This window comes from Leptidea sinapis, chromosome 10, assembly GCF_905404315.1.
Source record: "Leptidea sinapis chromosome 10, ilLepSina1.1, whole genome shotgun sequence".
In the NCBI taxonomy this organism is placed as follows: domain Eukaryota; kingdom Metazoa; phylum Arthropoda; class Insecta; order Lepidoptera; family Pieridae; genus Leptidea; species Leptidea sinapis.
The window spans coordinates 2,242,170-2,260,862 of NC_066274.1; the positions used below are offsets into that span (position 1 = coordinate 2,242,170).

The following is an 18,693-nucleotide window of genomic DNA, read 5'->3' on the forward strand; positions in this document are numbered from 1 at the left end:
TAAGTACCTCAATTCTTATTTTATTTGGTACCTCATGCAACTTGCAATGATAAAGATATTTTTACCAGGCGCTATCATGCTGAACGCTCATTGGTCAGAAATAAAAGTGGGGAGCATGCGCATTTGGCGTTTCGCTCTGTAACAAGCAAATACTGGCGCGTTTGTTACAAAATACCAGGGACACAGCACTTTGTAGGAGTTGCTACATACAAGTCAACCGAGTCGTTTGTTCGAATTTGAGCTTTATAATAAGCTGACAAAGTGTGCTTTCCTTAATCTATTATACTTGTTTTGGTGTCGAGCCATTTCAACTGATAACAAGTTGAAACCGTTTTATTAAAGAAGACCTTGCTGCACTGCGTTTAGAGTATATTTCAACTTGGACCGAGAAATGTTGTTGAAGTAGTTTCCCAAATTAGACACGGCGCTAGCGGAGGTCTCAGGAACTTCTCACAGCAACTGGCGCTTAGAGCAATTAATTTAAATTCACGACGTAGGTGTTCAAACGTAGTTCAATAGTAACTACAACAAAACTTGCGTTGGATAGCATTTTTGTATGTTACGTGTTTACTTCGTTGTGAAAATTTGTGACGCTTGTGATGGCTTCGTTGTGATATATAGCCGGCTGTGTGAATTAGAAAATGAATGCGTAGTGTAGGGAGTCAGTTCAATTTGTTTTCGACGTAAAATCACATTTTTTTAACTCTTTAAATTTGCTTCAATAGTAGTCCAGCTAACTCATCATAACAAAATCGGGAGCCCCTGGTGGAGGCAGGTAAGCACTCCCATTTTTAGGTGTTTGTGCTCCGTCAAGTAACGTCCGTTTTGGCGTCTATCATTTATGTTTCGATCGTCAGCTTCCGTTCTTCTCAAAAGCAATCTAACGATCCCTACAAACAATATATAACAGAGTGAAGTGAGCTAAGTAGAATTGCTGAAATTCTAATTAAAAAATCTCGATGTAGGATCTTAAACCTATGATTTGCGTCGCACTTTCAGTATCACAGACTACAATAATGTCTTTCTGTTGTTGCGATAAAAGTAATACGTACCGGGTTCAAAATTATCATGTCAAATCTGATGCTGAAAATAAATATCGATGTGTGCCACACGTTCACTACTTAAAACACCAATTTTATTGCCGGGACATTATGAACATAGTTTTTACGTAAGCCCTAGCTTTCGGATAGGTAGTTAGTTTAGCTAGCCAGTTTATAAACAATAGATTTTTCGATTAGGTACCTTAACATTACCGGTTTAAGCTTGTACGTGTGAGTTAGTAGATATTAAATTGTACGCGAAAGGATAAAATGCAGATATAATAATTATTATTAGACGTAAAAGCGAACAGATTTTTGAAATTTTGACTTCTTTATTTGAACTTAAATGCAAGTTATGTTCTCTTGGTATTTTGGCTCAATTTTAGTTCCTTGTTAGGACGTACAGACCATCCATTATATTCATTTCTTGGATCGTGATTACTTGATGCTGTTCAGCTCTCACAACATTGAATAAATATGAGTTTTAATCCGATAATCGTAACTGTATAAGTATCTTCCAATTTTAAATTATCATTGTTAGGCCGGTTACACATATTGGAAGTGAAAGAGAAAAAGTGTAGCGAGATGAGCGAAGCAGAAGAGAAACCTTTATCTGGCTTTTAGTTCACTATTATTTTTTAACTGGCATTAAAAAGGAAAGCATGTAGGTGACAAAATATCAAAAATCAATCACTGATCAACGTAGTTTGGAAATCTAAATGATTTGATAGAAGGTATAATCTATATATATAAAAATGAATTACTGTTCGTTAGTCTCGCTAAAACTCGAGGACGGGCGGACCGATTTGGCTAATTTAGGTCTTGAATTATTTGTGGAAGAAGAATAAATGGTGAAAAATGCTGCTAAATTAAATAAAAACAACAAATTTGTTTTTCCTTTGATGTATCCATAGGTACATAATTTCTATGAGAGAATTTATTGACGCACGGTTTGACAGTTCTGCTGTGAAACGATTTCATTACGACAGCAGGGTGCATATTTTACGAAGTAATTTTTGATGTTATGATATATTATTGACAAATTCATATAAAAACATTATTTTATTTATTATATACAGACCAACGTCTGTCGGGTCAGCTAGTTATTAATATTTATAAGTGATGTAAATTATTATAGCATTTTACGTGATGTTACAAGTGATTTAAAAATATTTTTGTAAATAAGAAAATGATAAACTTTATTTTATCAATACAGTAGGTATGGATATTCAACGAACCGTAAGAGCAATATCGTGGAAACGTAAAATTTTTAGTCAATGCGATCTTATCAATCTCAAACTAGGTTCAAAAATAAAAGTTCCAATAACAACTGGCCTCAAAAGTTTATATCTCATAGAAGGTAAACAGCATTGAATAAGTTAATTAAATATCAAACAAAAATATAATTAAATAAACAAGATATTACCTATTCTCGAATTTATATTAATTAGCTTTAAGGGTATTTGTAATTTATATATGCACTTTTATAATAGAGTCTCAGTCATCATCTATAGATAAATGTTTTAGAATTTGAATTTTTGTTTTGAATTTAAATATTTAAAAAAAACAGGCACTATATTGTGATTATTTTATAGCAATAACAGTCCTGAAATACTGTCGGTATATTTTATTAAAATGGATGCTGGGAGAGTTTCTTGCGCCGTTTCGTCTCTCTCAGAGCGCCATTTGTTTCCGAAGCGGTAGCAGTATCTAGTATTAGTAGAATTGTAAAGGAATCAATTTTGAGAAAATAATGTTATGCCTTTTATAACAGTCCCGTATACCTGGGATTGACACTGGAAAAGCACTTTCATCCTGTGAATCTCATCGTAAGCGGCGCAAGAAACTCTCCTATATAGACACTATAGATAGTCTAGTTGTAGTAGGTACCGACTCCTTAGGTATGGTACCTATACATTTTTAAAATATTTTATAAGTGGATAATAGAAATATGAGCTCCGTTGAGATTGTTGGTTATAAATATAATATTGGTAATAATCATAATAACATAATCAGATGTATATTGTTGAATAGCCAATAATGAGAATAGCGTACCTACATGTGCTTAATAAACATATATATATATCTACTTCTTGTCAGCCTATCAATAATATAATATTATACTATTTGTCAGATAAATAATTGTGACGAATTCGTCAAGATTGTCTTATTTTCAACATTTACAATAATCTCTTGTTTGTTTTAGGTAGAGCTTTCATATTTAAATGTGCAAGAGAGTTGTGTTCAGTCTACCCCGTAATAGGTGTTACCAAGTACATCTTAAAGCGAAAATTTTTAATGTTATCTATATTATTATCGAGATACCTTTACCAGGATATAATTGCAACAATAGCATTGAGTTTGTAGTAATGTTGCTGTCTCTACATTTTTTTAAATATTCCTCTCCAATGGCTTGTGTTCTGGCATTTTGTTAAAGTTTTAAATGGCAGACGAGGACAAACCAGCGCTCACCTGATGTTATGTGATCACCGCCGCCCACAGTCTCTTTTAACACCGGAGGATACACAGGAGCATTGCTGGCCTTTTCGAAAAGTGTACACGCTTTTTTTAAGGTAGCCATGTCGTATTGTCCTGGAACAGCTCAAGGAAGCACATTCCACAGCTTGGTTGTATGTGGGAGAAAGTTCCCTGAAAATCGCACTGTGGAGGAACGCCACACATCCAGATGGTGGGGATGATATTGTGATTTGTGGCGAGTCATGAAGAGGTGGAATTCGACGGCATCAATCAGTTCAAACAGCTCCTCAGAACACTCCCCGTGATAAATGCTAAAAGGCAATGACGTGACGTCTCTACGCAATGCCAAGTGATCTAGCCGTTCACAGAGAACTGGGTCCCCGACAATTCGAGCAGCTCTGCATTGCATGCGGTCAAATGGTTCGAGCTGATACTGGGGTGTGCCAGAACAGAGATAGCAGCTATACTTTATATGTGGCCGGACCTGCGCTTTTTACAGGGCTAGAACGTGGGCCGGCTTGAAGTATTGCCGTGCTCTATTAATGACGCCCAGCTTCTTCAAAGATAATTTGGCTTTGCACTCCAGATGGCCGCGGAATTGGCAATCGCTCGAGATTTCGAGACCCAGTAAACATAAAATAATACAATTTTTTTAGTTACGATTTTATTTCACGTTACGTTTATCATTTGAATAACAGATAAATAACAACATTTGTAATGTGTGTTCAACTAATTAGGTATCTTGAATTATCGTTTATTACAATAGACACATGAACTAAGTATCTTCCCCCCTAATAGAGACATTAGGAAAAGTGTTACGGCCCTTCCCAATCAATATTCAGTCTATCTCTTACTTGAGATAAAAATCGTAAGTATCGTTGACTTTTCTGTCCCAATACACTTATCGACGGTAACTCAGCTTATCCGTACACGCTGTCTGTCAATGGGACGACGTATAGCTTACCAGCGATAGAAGTTTGTATGGAAAATGCAATTCACGCGTCCCGATATAAGGCGATAAGAATGACTTATCGGGTATATTGGGACAGCTTCAGATTATTGACAGTTAATAACTGACAGCAGAAGGTAGTAATTTATCTCTATCTGTAGATAGTATATTGGGAACGGCCGTTAATGGTGTGCCCATTCTTAGTTTAGTCCATCTAGCAGTTTAAGTTAAAGTAGAATTATTAATTAAACTAAGTTGAGGCTAGATTATAATGGAAGTAATTGGGGGCTAAACAAATATCCGTTTTTATTAATAGAGTCAGAATATATTAATACTTAGTTTTCTATAATCTGAATAAATCTACCTGCAATGCAGTATCTCTAGTTAGTTAAAGACATCGAACACTATTTTTACTGTCCAGTTAATAGGAAACTCTTTGAAATATATGTAAATCTGAGCTACGGCGTGGCAGTTATAAACAAACTCCATCATTTGAACGATAACGTAATGGCAGGCTGCTGAAATATTACGTGAGATCGCTGACATTGTAAGTCCAGTGATATTAACCACCTTATTATTGCTGTATGTAAAAAATTTCGTAAAAGTAATAAAAATCCTCACTCTTTGACGGACTTGCTTTGCAAGAAGTTTTAGTGATGTATGACAGAATTTGTATTTTTTAAAGAAAATACGGCAGATCGTTCAGCTGATGGTAATTGATACGCCTTGCCCATTACAGAGCAGTGCCGCTCAAGATTCTTGAAAATTTTCTGAGCGGCACTACAATTGCGCTCGTCACAATAATGCATACACATTACTGCTTCACGGCAGAGATAGGCGCCGTTGTAGGACCCATAATCTAGCCGGCATCCTGTGCAAAGGAGCCTCCCACTGGTAAATAGAGCGGTGAAGAAACAGTCCACCAGTTACGTATGTTGGGATGATATAACTGGAAGCACAGTGTATTGGGTCAACATAACATACTCTTTAAGCATGATTCGCATAATTAAATAATATGGGAAACGATTTAGTCGCGTACACAAACATAACACTTAAGTCCACTTAACCAAATAACTCATTCTAAATTAGGTAATTGTAAGGAATTCATAACTGACTGCAGTTATTAGTTTACATTCATTCAAAAATCATGCAATAAAAATATAAATATAATTTTATTACTGATAAAAAACATTGAATGACCAGGACAACATAAAATACATATAATACACTAAGGTAATCCACTGTAACTTGATATATCTTACTAAGGCCAATATCATTCGCATACAAACAATGCATAAGTACCTACCTAAGTATAATATGTATAGGACATACATGCATATAATAACTCTAAATGTGCTAAGATATTAACAAATAAACATTTAAATTAAACGTAGCCAACCGTATCAAAAAGCATAGGAAGTAATCAAGGATAGTAGGTGAGTATAATTTGACAGATACCAGTGTCCGATTGAGTTAATATTTTATAAAGAACGGAAGATAAGAGTATAACGAGTTAGTAACAACCTGAAATTGTTAGTCTATAGAAAATCAAGCAAGGTTACCCATCAGACAAGACCTGAATGTTTGAAACTTGTTTACTTTGAAAAAGGAATGGCAATTCTGACAAGGGAGAGCGCTAGTCACAAAGACGCATTCAACATCTTACTGGGTCTCTCAGACTCCAAGCAAAGTCGTAGGGGAGCTCTCATAATAAGGGACGCAAACGCGTCAAAAGGAATCCAAAACCCTTGCAATAACTTCTCAACAGCTGCGAGATCACAAAGCTCGGATTAAATAAACATAATACATTAAATTCAGTGCATATTTCTATCTACAGAGCATTGTTATAGTGTTTGCAAACGAAGCAAGCGATTGTTTATTGCGGCACATGCGGTATTCAATACACAAAATACACCGGCGCCGTAGTATGTGCTCTGTGAATACAGTTTCGTAATCTGTACGCCGTGTATTGCACAGTTCGCTTTCGCAAAAGAAATAAGCTCACCTTTCTAATCCTCTTCTTCATGATACGCTCGGCGGCGTACACGCTGTCACCCAACTCCATCTTATGCATCCCCAGTTTGGAAGCTTCTTCCTCGGCCTTTCAATCCGAAAAAACACTGCAATCCAATTAGGTTTGAATCCTTTCACTGCATCCAATACGTTTTCACCGCAATCCAATATGTAATTTTCTCACACTCTGTTGTTCGTGCACTATCACTATTCAAAGTTGGAGCGCGAACTATGCTCGCCGCGCTACACACAGCGATACGTCCTCTCTACTAACTGTGTTGAAGGCGACTGAAGTAGGGGGGAAGAAGCCTCACCTCCCGCGCGTCTCTACCTCTCTCCGCCAATCGCCGACAGAGTGCGCTACGCACTCACGAATACCCGTTCGATATATTGTCTGTAAACAAGTTTTATTTTCATCATCGACTATATTTCATAGCTAGATTTAATTTTATCGTTACTAAAGTAATTTATAGATGTGTACAGGTGTACCGGTCATCTACGTTGATATTGGCAAGGAAGTTGTAATTTATATTAGCTGTTGTACCTACAGCGTAAAATTTACTACGATAAAAACGGTGAGGTGTTTTTCATAACATCGCATTGTTCAGTGCTTATCAGGAATCACAGACCGTATAGTTATTATTGGCAAAAAGTCAACATCATTCAGGCGAGTGTCGATACTCGGTGTTACTGTGTAGGTATATAACTGAACACGATTCCCCACGGTCGTGTCGCCCGCGGCCCGCCGCCGGTGGAGGTACGGTCGGGAGAGCGACGTTGCCGCACCGCGCCAGCTGCGAGAGAAAGACGAGCGCTACCCTATTATTTAAGCGCGCTGTTGCCAGCTCAACCGGCCTACGTTGATTACGAGGACACCGCTTTTACGTTCGATCATCCGGCAATAAATTAATAGCGTTCTACGTCATATTCAACCGATAGCGTGTATGTTTTTTTTTAATGAATAGGTTTTCTATCATATTATAAGCAATCAATCGTATAGTTACCTGTTATCAATGGTATATCCAGTAATACTTTGAAGCACTTCACAGTTAGCACTATAAACATAGATAAACAAAATAGGCGACTCTGAATTCAAGTTTTAAGACATTTCGTAAAAAAACCGCGAAAACGTCCTGCCAACACCACGCGCTTCGAGTAACTAAGGCATTTTCGGTCGTATCGAATCGGATCAGAATTCGTGAAAGGTCGGTGCTCTGGGGCTTGCGGGGCGCGGGGAGTGTGATGTACAGGCCAATCAGAAAGCCCGCGTGGCGCAGGCGGCGTGCGCTGTCTGACACTAACCAATAGAATATGCCGGATCGCGCCACGCCTGCCGCGGACCGGTCGCCGCGTTCTTCCGTCTCACTCTAAGCGTTCCACGGTGTTCGAACATTTTTTGTGACGCTGCTACATATAGAAAAATAAACCGACATTTTGGATTAGGCATGCAATGCGAGGGTCTTCGAATCCGGGCCAAATGTGGGCATATTTATATCGTTCCCGTTGTTAGATGTACGTAGTGTCGAGAATTGAGATATTGTAGCCGCATCGAAATCGGAGTACCTACATGTCTCTAAATACGGATTGATACGTGCAATCAGGTTTATTGAAATCACTTTGTTTGACTACTTACAAATAACATAAAGGATCTGATATGTAAGAATAGATTTAGCTCATACTTTATCGTTAACAAGTAGGTACTGAGTAGGAGTTATTATATAAGAGGTTTATTAGTTGTGGACACGAATCACGATAAAGAAAAAGTAAATAAAATTAGCTCTACCCATACCTACGAATGTCTTTTTCCGTAGATGAAAAACGCCTGGCGTTACTAAATAAGTATATTTTATTAAATGATCTTTTTGCTAGTAGGTAGGTAGTGAGAGACTTAGCAAAAATTACCCTTATAATAAATCATATCTGGGCACCTTGTTCCTACGCTCAAAGAACTTCCACGCGCCAAATTGTTTCCGGGTTTGGTGCAACAAAATATTTTTAAAGAAGCGCGAATTATACCATCTTAAAACAAATAATGATCTTGTAATTCCTCTGAGGTGGACAAAGAATATGGACAGTAAGAGAAATAGAGCCTACAATCTCATCAGCCGTGAACTCAATTGCGCTTTTCAAAAGCATCTAAGTAATTGAACGTTGAAGTAATATTCGTTTTATAAGTTGTCGTTCAGTTTCATTAAGGTAACCTACTGACTCTTGCATTTGTTTTGTGTTTGTTTTTGCAGAGGAGGAAAATACTTTAACGTATTGAAGACCCCGAAGGGGAGCCCATATGTCGGACTCGGGTGTCTGCGTAAACCCCTACCGACTTAAAACCTCCTCTATGCTGTCAGCCCTGAAGGCTTTTACAGCGACATAGGACGTGGGCCGTGGAGGCCGCAAATACTACGCAACAACAGTCGTGGGGCGTCTCCTAAAGAGACTCGAACCGACTGTTTGCTTGTTTGTGGGAAGGAGAAAAGATGAAGATGAAATTAAATGAAATGGGATGAAAAAATGAGAAGAACACACACGCCGGTGAGTGCTGCGATGGGTTGTTTAATGTATGTTTGTTTGTACGTATGTAAGTAGTGTATATGTTTGTGTGGATCTCTGTGTATATGGTGTAGGTATGTCAGGCCATCAGTCTGTCCTTGTGTGAGTGGAGTGAAACGATTACCCGACGAGGACTACCGTCTCGTTGGGTATCAAAACAGTGTGTGGGCTTGGCTGTGTCTAATTTTCGGGCCGCTAGCCATGGCTGGTCAGAGTGACGAGAGCCAGCGGTTTGCTTTGGTTGACAGCGCCTACGCCTGCTAAGGCGGTGTGTCTGCGTTGGTGTCGCGTTCGTGATGGTGATATCGTCATCAGGGTCTACGGTGACGTGCCGGGGACGTCTTAGTGGGTTGAGACTATGGTTAAGCGAGGTGTACCCACATGCCTTCCTAACCAAGATGTTGGGATGATTAGGCGCCTTGTCAAAAAAGCGTTGCGACATCTCTTTAAAGTGTTGACCGTAGACCACGTTTCGGATGAATCACGGGTCTCCGGTTGCCATGCGGGTGAATTTATTTTAAACTACTTGCAAACGACGTAAGTAGCTCGGTCGGGTGTGCGCGAACACGACGCTTGCGTATGACAGTATGGGCCGTACGATGGTTTTGTACAGCGTCACTTTGTGTTTGAGCGGAAGTTTGCTTCGCCCACACACAAGTGGATAAAGGCGACTGAGAACAAATCGGGCACTATTGCATACCGTATCGATATGTTTCTTGAAGTTCATATTGCTGTTGAAATTGACTCCTACGTATTTGTAATCCTTCACCCACGATAAGGGTGTTTCATATAATTTAATAACGTCAGTCGGTTTTTATAGCTCTGATGCTATTCGCGTCACCGAAGAGTGACGCTGCACTCTTCGTGGTGTTCACTTCAATCAACCATTTTGTGAACCAGTTTCCTAGTTCATCGACGGTGGTTTGAAGCACTTTATCCGACCATGTGTTTAAGCTATCACGACGTTTCATCATCAACATCATCAGTAGGGAAGACGTCCACTGCTGGACAAAGTCCTCCTCCAAAGATTTCCACGACGATAGGTCCTGCGCTGCTATCATCCAACATTACGACGTTTATCTAATGTTAAAATTAAGTAATACGTCCTGCTCATTATGATGCAGTGCCGCTCAGGATCCTTGATTGAACCCAAAATTATAAGATAAGTCACATTAGCCCAGTAATTTCAACAGTTGCACTTCGAACCAAAACACAATAACTCTTGCACGTTAATGAAAGAAAGAAATCTCCCACTGGGCTTAAAGCAACTCTACTCTATCTCTTACTTGAGATAAAAATCGTAACTATCATTGACTTTTCTATCCCAATAAACTTATCGACGGTAACTCACCTTATACTTACACGCTGTCTGTCAATGGGAGGACGTATAGCTTACCATGGATAGAAGTTATATAACGGCCGTTCCCAATATACTATCTACAGGTAGAGATAAATTACTACCTTCGACTGTCAGTAATTAACTATCAATAATCTGAAGCTGTCCCAATAAACCCGATAAGTCATTCTTATCGCCTTATATTGCGACGCGTGATTTGCAATTTCCATACAAACTTCTATCGCTGGTAAGATATAGGTACGTCGTGAAATTGACAAACAGCGTGTACGGATAAGGTGAGTAACCGTCGATAAGTTTATTGGGACAGAAAAGTCAACGATAGTTAAGATTTTTATCTCAAGTAAGAGATAGACTGAATTTTGGGAACGGCCGTAAGGCGATAAGAATGACTTATCGGGTATATTGGGATAGCTTCAGATTATTGACAGCTAATTACTGACAGTATAATGTAGTAATTTATCTCTCTCTGTAGATAGTATATTGGAAACGGCCGTTAGAAAACCTAGAAGAAAGTCTTCGACGGTAGGTAGGTAACCTATCTCTTATGTAGATATAAGTACCGACGTAATATCACTGATTTAATGTTGACATGAAAGAAAATAGTTGGCCGTTCGACAAATTTTATTGTATGTTAGTAACATAAACTTACAATAAACTAGCGTAGAGACAAACTAAGAGTACAAGAGAGAATAACACCTCCAACAGAGACTTATTTCTCACGCCCGTGAATTGTGGCTTCGATTTACGTTACGGCTTATTTTCAGGTGTGAATTCTATACGAAAAATAGGTTGGTGCAACACTCTATCGGTCCTGCTTGGTAATATCCAAACAACCTATCGGTATCGGGCGTTAGTCCACGTGACCTTATCCATCTCAACTCTGTGATATTAGCAGTAAGGACTCAAACCACACTTTGGTCAAAATAAGAGTGCCATCGTACTCCTGAAGATCGAATCTATCATGTAGTGAAAACCCTATTTTTAAAATATACACGGAAACTGTTTTTTTTTAAATATTTTATATAGAATATTTATATGAAAGATTATTTAGAGCTGATACTTCCAATACTTATAACTCCTGAGTTTGAGTCCTTTCTGATTAATTACGTCCAATTTACTGAGACAACACAAGTGTTTTTCGAAAACGAATTACAAAGTGTGAACCCTTTTTTATGGAAGAGGAGGACAAACGAGCGTACGGGTCATCAGATTTTAAGTGATCACCGCCGTCCATATTTTATCGGTCGCCGTTGCCGGTCTTTTAGATACGGTGTAGGTACGCACTTTTTTTGAACGTACCCATGTCGTATCGTCCCGGAAACACCGCACATGGAAGATCATTCCACCAGCTTTGTAGCACGTGGAAGAAAGTTACTGGAGAACCGCACTGTACATGAACACCACACATCCGGATGATATCCTTATTTGTGGCGTGTCGTGTGAAGGTGGAATTCGGCGGTAGCGATTAGGCTTAGGGCGGCGGTGAAAAAATTCAAGTGAGCCTTAATGATTGCCAACCGATAGGAGATGGCACTAGAAGAAGTTGAATCAGAGGTAGAAGACTCTTTGTCATGGGACTAAACTTGACTTTAAGCGTGAGGCCGCGAATGTGGTACCAGCTTAACATTATTAACATTAGTAGATATGTATAATTTCCATAGTAGGTTCTTAAAAACTATCTTTCAGTGCCTTACGGTTTGTTTCTCAGAATCCATAGCCGTTACTCCATTGAGCTAAGATGTTGTTATCTAGCTGGCAGCGATATAAGGTTGTTTCACATCTACCGTCATTATACTTAATAACGGTCGTGCGTTTTTTGCCCGCGCCGACCGAACCAACGCACCATGACCACCGATCCTTATCTCACATCCTCGCTCTTCATCCAGATATTCATGAATAATTAATTCACCTCAGCTATATTTAGTTATTATTATTTTGTATATTAATTACGTTTGATGAAGGCAGCGCAGGACCGATCATGGTGGAGAAGAGTGGTGCAGTGGACGGGTTTCAGCTGAAGTGATGGTATTTATTATAATATCGGACGCTCTTAGGGTTTCTTGTAAGTTATTAGTTTCCGAGCTTGGGGACCACTTGATGAAGGTTTACAAGCGACCAATCATTGTCGATAACGACATCGTAAGGCCACGGTACAAATGAGAAAGACTATGCGAAGCTAGGCGAGTAGGTACAAATCTGGTAAAACAGGCAGGCAGACCCTGTTATTCCCAGGATAGAAACGTCAACTAGATACTCCAAAGGCTGTAATCCACACATGTAGTAGCTAGCTGACAGTTAGCTAACAAGGAAAACGGGCGTCGTTTAAGTTGCCGCAATTTGCGACTACTCCGGCGGTAGCTAGTCGCAAGAGAGACCAATCCGTAATCTAAGACTATAAGTAAGTGCTATTTGATCTGATTCTTGCCGCCGAATGCCTCCTTGGCTCAACGCGCTCCATACTTTGCTACCCTCCTATAGAGACCGGTATTGCTATTTCTATTCCTGTGATCTTGCAGAAAAATGTTGGCGGCGGTTATCACTTAGCATCAGAAAACCTACACACTCGTTTCTCCTACTTTCATGTATATCATACATATTAAATGCTTAACTGCAAATGCATTGAAGTCGTTTCACAAAAAGAAAATCAAAATTCAATAGGATATTGAAATATATTTTTAAACAGTAACTGACACCGATTACTTGCGAAGGGCCAGAATACACCGGCGACAAACTGGGTTTAGTGGTTTTTGTTAACGTTTCTTAAAAAAGCTGATAAAAGTAATATATCTATTATATATAGGTAGTCTAGAACTAGTCTGACGAAAAATATTCTTACAAATCAAAAACTTCTTTTTTTTTTTGTTGCAGAAACCTATTCAAATTAGACATGCATTGATTACCTATGTAGAAACTTTGGCCATTTTCATATTCCTGTCATTTAATATATATTCGGTGCCTTATTCTGCCGCCAATAAGAAGAGATTCAGTTTGTAGGTAGTGAAATTACTTGGATAATGAGACTTAAGATCTTACGGCCGTTCCCAATATTCAGTCTATCTCTTACTTGAGTTAAAAATCGTAATTATCTTGGACTTTTCTGTCCCAATAAACTTATCGACGGTAACTCACCTTATCCGTACACGCTGTCTGTCAATGGGACGAGGTATACCAGCGATAGAAGTTTGTATGGAAATTTCAATTCACGCGTCCCAATATAAGGCGATAAGAATGACTTATCGGGTATATTGGGACAGCTTCAGATTATTGACAGCTAATTACTGACAGTAAAAGGTAGTAATTTATCTCTATCTGTAGATAGTATATTGGGAACGGCCGTTAATAATGTGTCTCAAAATGACGAGCGCAATTGCGATACAACTTTGAATTTGGAGTTTCAAGATTCCTTAGCTCCATTTCATTTTTGATGGGCAGGGCGTATCTATTACTTGCAATGAACCTATTGCACGTCTCGACTAAAGAGGATGTAAATACTACGTAATAAGAGGTGGGTCTGTCTAAGTAAAAATTGAAATTAAGTTTAGTATGAAACGTGTAATGATTGGACTTAAGTTTCCAATACTAGTAATTACAGTATGGCGATTGGTGACGAAGTATAATCCGGCTAAGTTTGAAAGCGAACAGTTGCTTAAAACGTTGTGGATTTCGGCTTTCTCTGATTTTATATAATTTTTATAATAAATTACCTTTAATTTGGCCGAATTTTCAATAAATACCTACCTTTGTAAAGTTTTTTTCATGTAAGTTTTATTAAGATTAACTTATTAAAAACTATGCTTCATAAGATACATAATAGGTAAACGTATACACTTTTATAATAAAGTCCCAGCCACTGTTCAGGCATTATCTATAAATAAATTTAAATGTTTTATAAAAAAATGGCTCTGTCGTAAATCCTATTACTCCACTGCTGAATATCTAAATGATCGGACAGCCTGGGACTAGATTACGATTATTTTATAGCAATAGCAAAGAAAGTACAATATTGTATATTTTTATTAAAAAGAGCGCAAATAAAGAATGCTGGGAGTTTCTTGCGCCGCTTCTTCTCTCTCAGAGCGCCATTTGTTTCCGAAGCGGTAGTAGTATCTAGTAGTATAAGATGAGACATCAACAAGAATTCTAAAGGAATCAATTTTGAGAAAATAATTGCCTTTTAATAGACGCATTATTGTTTGTAAAATCAACCTATGGATTTATAGTCAGTATGATCGTCCTTACCAAAGGACAATCCCCAGATCGTGGAGTTCTTTGGGGAAGGCAAAGGTCCAGCAGTGGACGTCTTCCGGCGTTGATGATGATGATAATGATAATGATGATCATTCTAAGGTTATTATTGTATTAATTCCTTCGAAAATTTTGATAGTTTATGCGCTTGCGACAAAATGATATTATGTAATCATATTTTTATCCAAACACTATCATAAATTTTTTTATACAAGATAGTAGGTTCACAGGATGCCGGCTAGATTATGGGTACCACGGCGCCCATTTCTGCCGTGAAGCAGTAATGTGTAGGTAAGCATTATTGCATTTCGGTCTGAAGGGCGCCGTATCTAGTGAATTACTGGGCAAATGAGACTTAACATCTTGTGTCTCAAGGTGACGAGAGCAATTATTGTAGTGCCGCTCAGAATATTTTGGGTTTTTCAAGACTCCTCAACGGCGCTGCATTGTAATGGACAGAGCGTATCAATAACCCTCAGCTGAACGTCCTGCGATAACAGACGACTCTTATTTTTATAAAAAAATCATTAATGATTAGGTAGAAAATCTTAAAATATCAAAGTTGCTATTTTAATTGAAGTCGTTAAAAATAACTCAACACACAGATGATTATACTTATATTTATTGTGCAAAGGCAGTCCACTAGCCAACAATACCGCATCGTAAAGTACTCCATTACAAAATACAAAGAACACAAAACAATGACTTATCACAGTTATTATCTGTTAACAAATCATAAATAATGGGACCGCCTTCGCACCGAAAAAAGGCAATAATTATTTATGGCAGACACAGAATTACTAGGTATGTATCCGAATGGTTGTAAAAAAATCCGGTATCCAATTTAACTCGATCCATGGCTCAAGGGAAAGGCAAATCTTCTCAAATACCCCGTCCCATCTAGCGCGACAGAACTACCCAACAAATTATAAAGCAAACAGCGCTTTCCAATTTGCAAAGCGCTTACAGCGCTATCTTATACAAACAAGCGTAAACCCAAATCAAATGAGTGACGGTTTCGAAATAGTGCGACTCAAGATTGCTACAGAAGAATGTGTTTTAACCGTACTGTTTTAAGATTCATTTTCATTTGGATAGCTCAACCCTTTGTTAGAACGGGCTTATATAGGGGATGGTATGGACAAAATTGCACGGCGTTATTATTCTGACAATAGGTCTTCTGAGAAAGGAGCCGGTTTTTGCAATGCCTGTGCAAATTTCTCAACGTCGGGAATCACCATGTGGTTTGAGGCGCCTTTCAAAGTAATGTTGGGGTATTTGTCTTGAAATTTCAAGAGGCCATATTTAGAGAATAATAATTTTTGCCTATAGTAAAATGTATTGTCTATACAATAAATTATGTAGTCGAATAATGTCATAAATAACATTTTCAGATATAAATACCGTCCAGCATGTTTGAAACAAAAGATGAGATAGAAGTCGCATCATAACTGGTGTGCCAAAATGGTAGGTTTTGGAAACATGGCTGATCCCCACCCCCAGGAAACCTTATGGTACCTTATTCTGTAATATGATTAGCTATTACTGGTAGATCTTTCTAATGCAACGATTTAACTTGATATCTTCGCCTTTGATTTAACTTACGACGCACAAAAGTGGGGCGTTATTGTTCTTTAATATTTAATTATCTCTATTTATTGTAGCTTTTTGTGTAAACGAAAACGTTTATATATTCATACTCAAAGCATCAAATTACAAAAAAACAAACGGGAGAGGTACTTTAGTTCATAAACAGGCGTAGGTATGGCTTTTTTAGTTTACCAATTTTAGGTCCTATTTGTTACAATAATTTCCTTTATCTGATAAAATGGTCCATTTTTTTATGGAATAGGAGGACAAACGAGCGTATGGGTCACCTGGTGTTAAGTGATCACCGCCGCCCACATTCTCTTGCAACACCAGAGGAATCACAAGAGCGTTGCCGGCCTTTAAGGAAGATGTACGCGCTTTTTTTGAAGGTACCCATGTCGTATCGTCCCGGAAACACCGCACAAGGAATCTCATTCCACAGCTTTGTAGTACGAGGGAGAAAGCTTTGAAAACCGCACTGTGGAGGACCGCCACACATCCAGATGGTGGGGATGATATCCTAACTTGTGGCGTGTCGTGCGAATTCGGCGGCAGGAATCAGGTTAAACAGCTCTTCGGAACACTCCCCGTGATAAATCCGGTAGAAGACACACAATGAAGCGACGTCTCTACGCAACGCCAAGAGATCCAGCCGTTCACAGAGCACTGAAGTCCAGAGATAATTCGAGCTGCTCTACGTTGCACGCGGTCAAATGGATCGAGCTGATACTGGGTAATGAATAATGGATAATGGTCCATCTAAATAAATTACTACTTTTATAGATATTGTAGTGTGTTTCTTTACTTTGCCCTAATATTTCAAAGATCGCAGCACTTAAATATAATCCTATAATAATGACTTATTCAAAAATATAATTCTTATACCAAAATACAGTGTAAACTGCAACTACTTTGAAAATTTTATTAAAATCATAAAATTTGCAGTTATTTAAAATATTATAAATCAGTGATTGAGTGGAGAGAAAGTCGCGTTCCAGTGTTTTGAGAATCAACAGCTCCTGAAGATGTTAACAATCAATGCCTCGTTGAGCGGTGAAACTCGCGTCGAAGTAATTTTGTGAAAGTTACTTATATTAACAATAAACGTCACATTTATTAAATAATAAAGTGAAGATTTTGTTAATAATTGTTATTAAAATTTGCAACAATTAACTTCGGTTTGGCATCAGTTCTGCATGATGGAAGATATACGATCAACAGTGACTAGATAATTGACGACCTGTATAGCCGAGTGGTTACCGAAAGCTAGAGGTCCCGGGTTTGAATCCCGGTAGGTGCAGGCATATAAATGATGAATATGTGTTTATGTGTACGTTTATATGTATTTCTGTATGTTTAAGTAAGTATATTGTATTAAATATAACGTTGTCTTGCAACCCATAACACAAGCTATATAAGCCTAATTTGGGGCAAGATAATTTTTGTAAAAAAAGTGTGTCAATTAGTAATCAGTAAGTCATTAATTACGAGATATAGTATCTTGGAACAGAAGCGTTACAAACACGATCAATCTCTATAGCGACAAAGCTCTAGACCAAAATACCAAACTGACAATAGGTTAATAATTTGTCTTCCGGAGGTATGGAATAAGTGAGTGATGTTTTGGCAACTTGTGACGTTTATCTAATACCCAAAATGAAAAAAAAACTCAAAGTAACACTTGTTTTAGGAATGAATTCTGAAGATGTGATCGCTGTCATCAAACGAACATGGAGTATATCCCGTAAAACAAGACTACAAACATTAAAAATGTCTAAAAAGAAAAAACTCCACGTCACAAGTCAAAACTCCTTAGTTTTACAAACGTGTTGCGGGGAAGTGTATGAAGAATACTGGCAGCATTTCCGCGTTAGATAGCTAGGCTGATCCGTTGACCGAAATAGCTGCCAACGATTGGGTTTCTAGTTACCCTACTGAAGCGCGTAGAAAATACGTACCTTGTACCTTCTTCGCGCCTCTGGGCCTCGCGGGCCAAGTGTCTAGACACCAAACGACACAAAGATGTAAAGCTCACTTCAACCAACGCAAAACCAACATATATGTGACGTTTGCAGTCTTCGGCAGTCGAAGCAGCACCAACTGACGTAACATGGACACGAGAAGGATTCAGAGTGTCACGTTCCACACCAGCGCCCTTCCCCGTGTCCAAGCCACCAGGGTCACTCCATCAGTACACTTGCTATCACATCGCAACTGGTATTAATACTTTTTAATAAATTACTTTTATTATAGTATTAATTACACATTAATAAATTTATCATCTAATGCGCTGTTTACACAAAAATCATAGATAAAAATATAATACAAAGATTTTTAAAATACAAACAAATTTATTAAAAAAAAATGGATACAGTCCAAAATTTCAATATTCTCACATTGTCTTCATTATTATCATCATAATAACTGATACTATAGGCTTATGGTAACTAAAATAAGACATGGAAATATTT

The 18,693-nt window shown here is 38.1% G+C and overlaps 1 protein-coding gene across 1 annotated transcript in view; it reads right to left on the reverse strand.

Moving 5' to 3' along the window:
* LOC126966534 (polycomb group protein Pc) overlaps nt 1-7,628 on the reverse strand; it is a 43,386-nt gene extending 35,758 nt beyond the window's left edge. Inside the window, exons 1-2 of the mRNA XM_050810666.1 lie at nt 7,485-7,628; nt 6,473-6,874 (exon numbers count right to left, since the gene is read on the reverse strand). Coding sequence (XP_050666623.1) covers nt 6,473-6,541 — 69 coding nt within the window. The 5' untranslated portion in view covers nt 6,542-6,874; nt 7,485-7,628. The remainder of the gene's footprint in view (nt 1-6,472; nt 6,875-7,484) is intronic.
* Nucleotides 7,629-18,693: the final 11,065 nt, after the last annotated feature.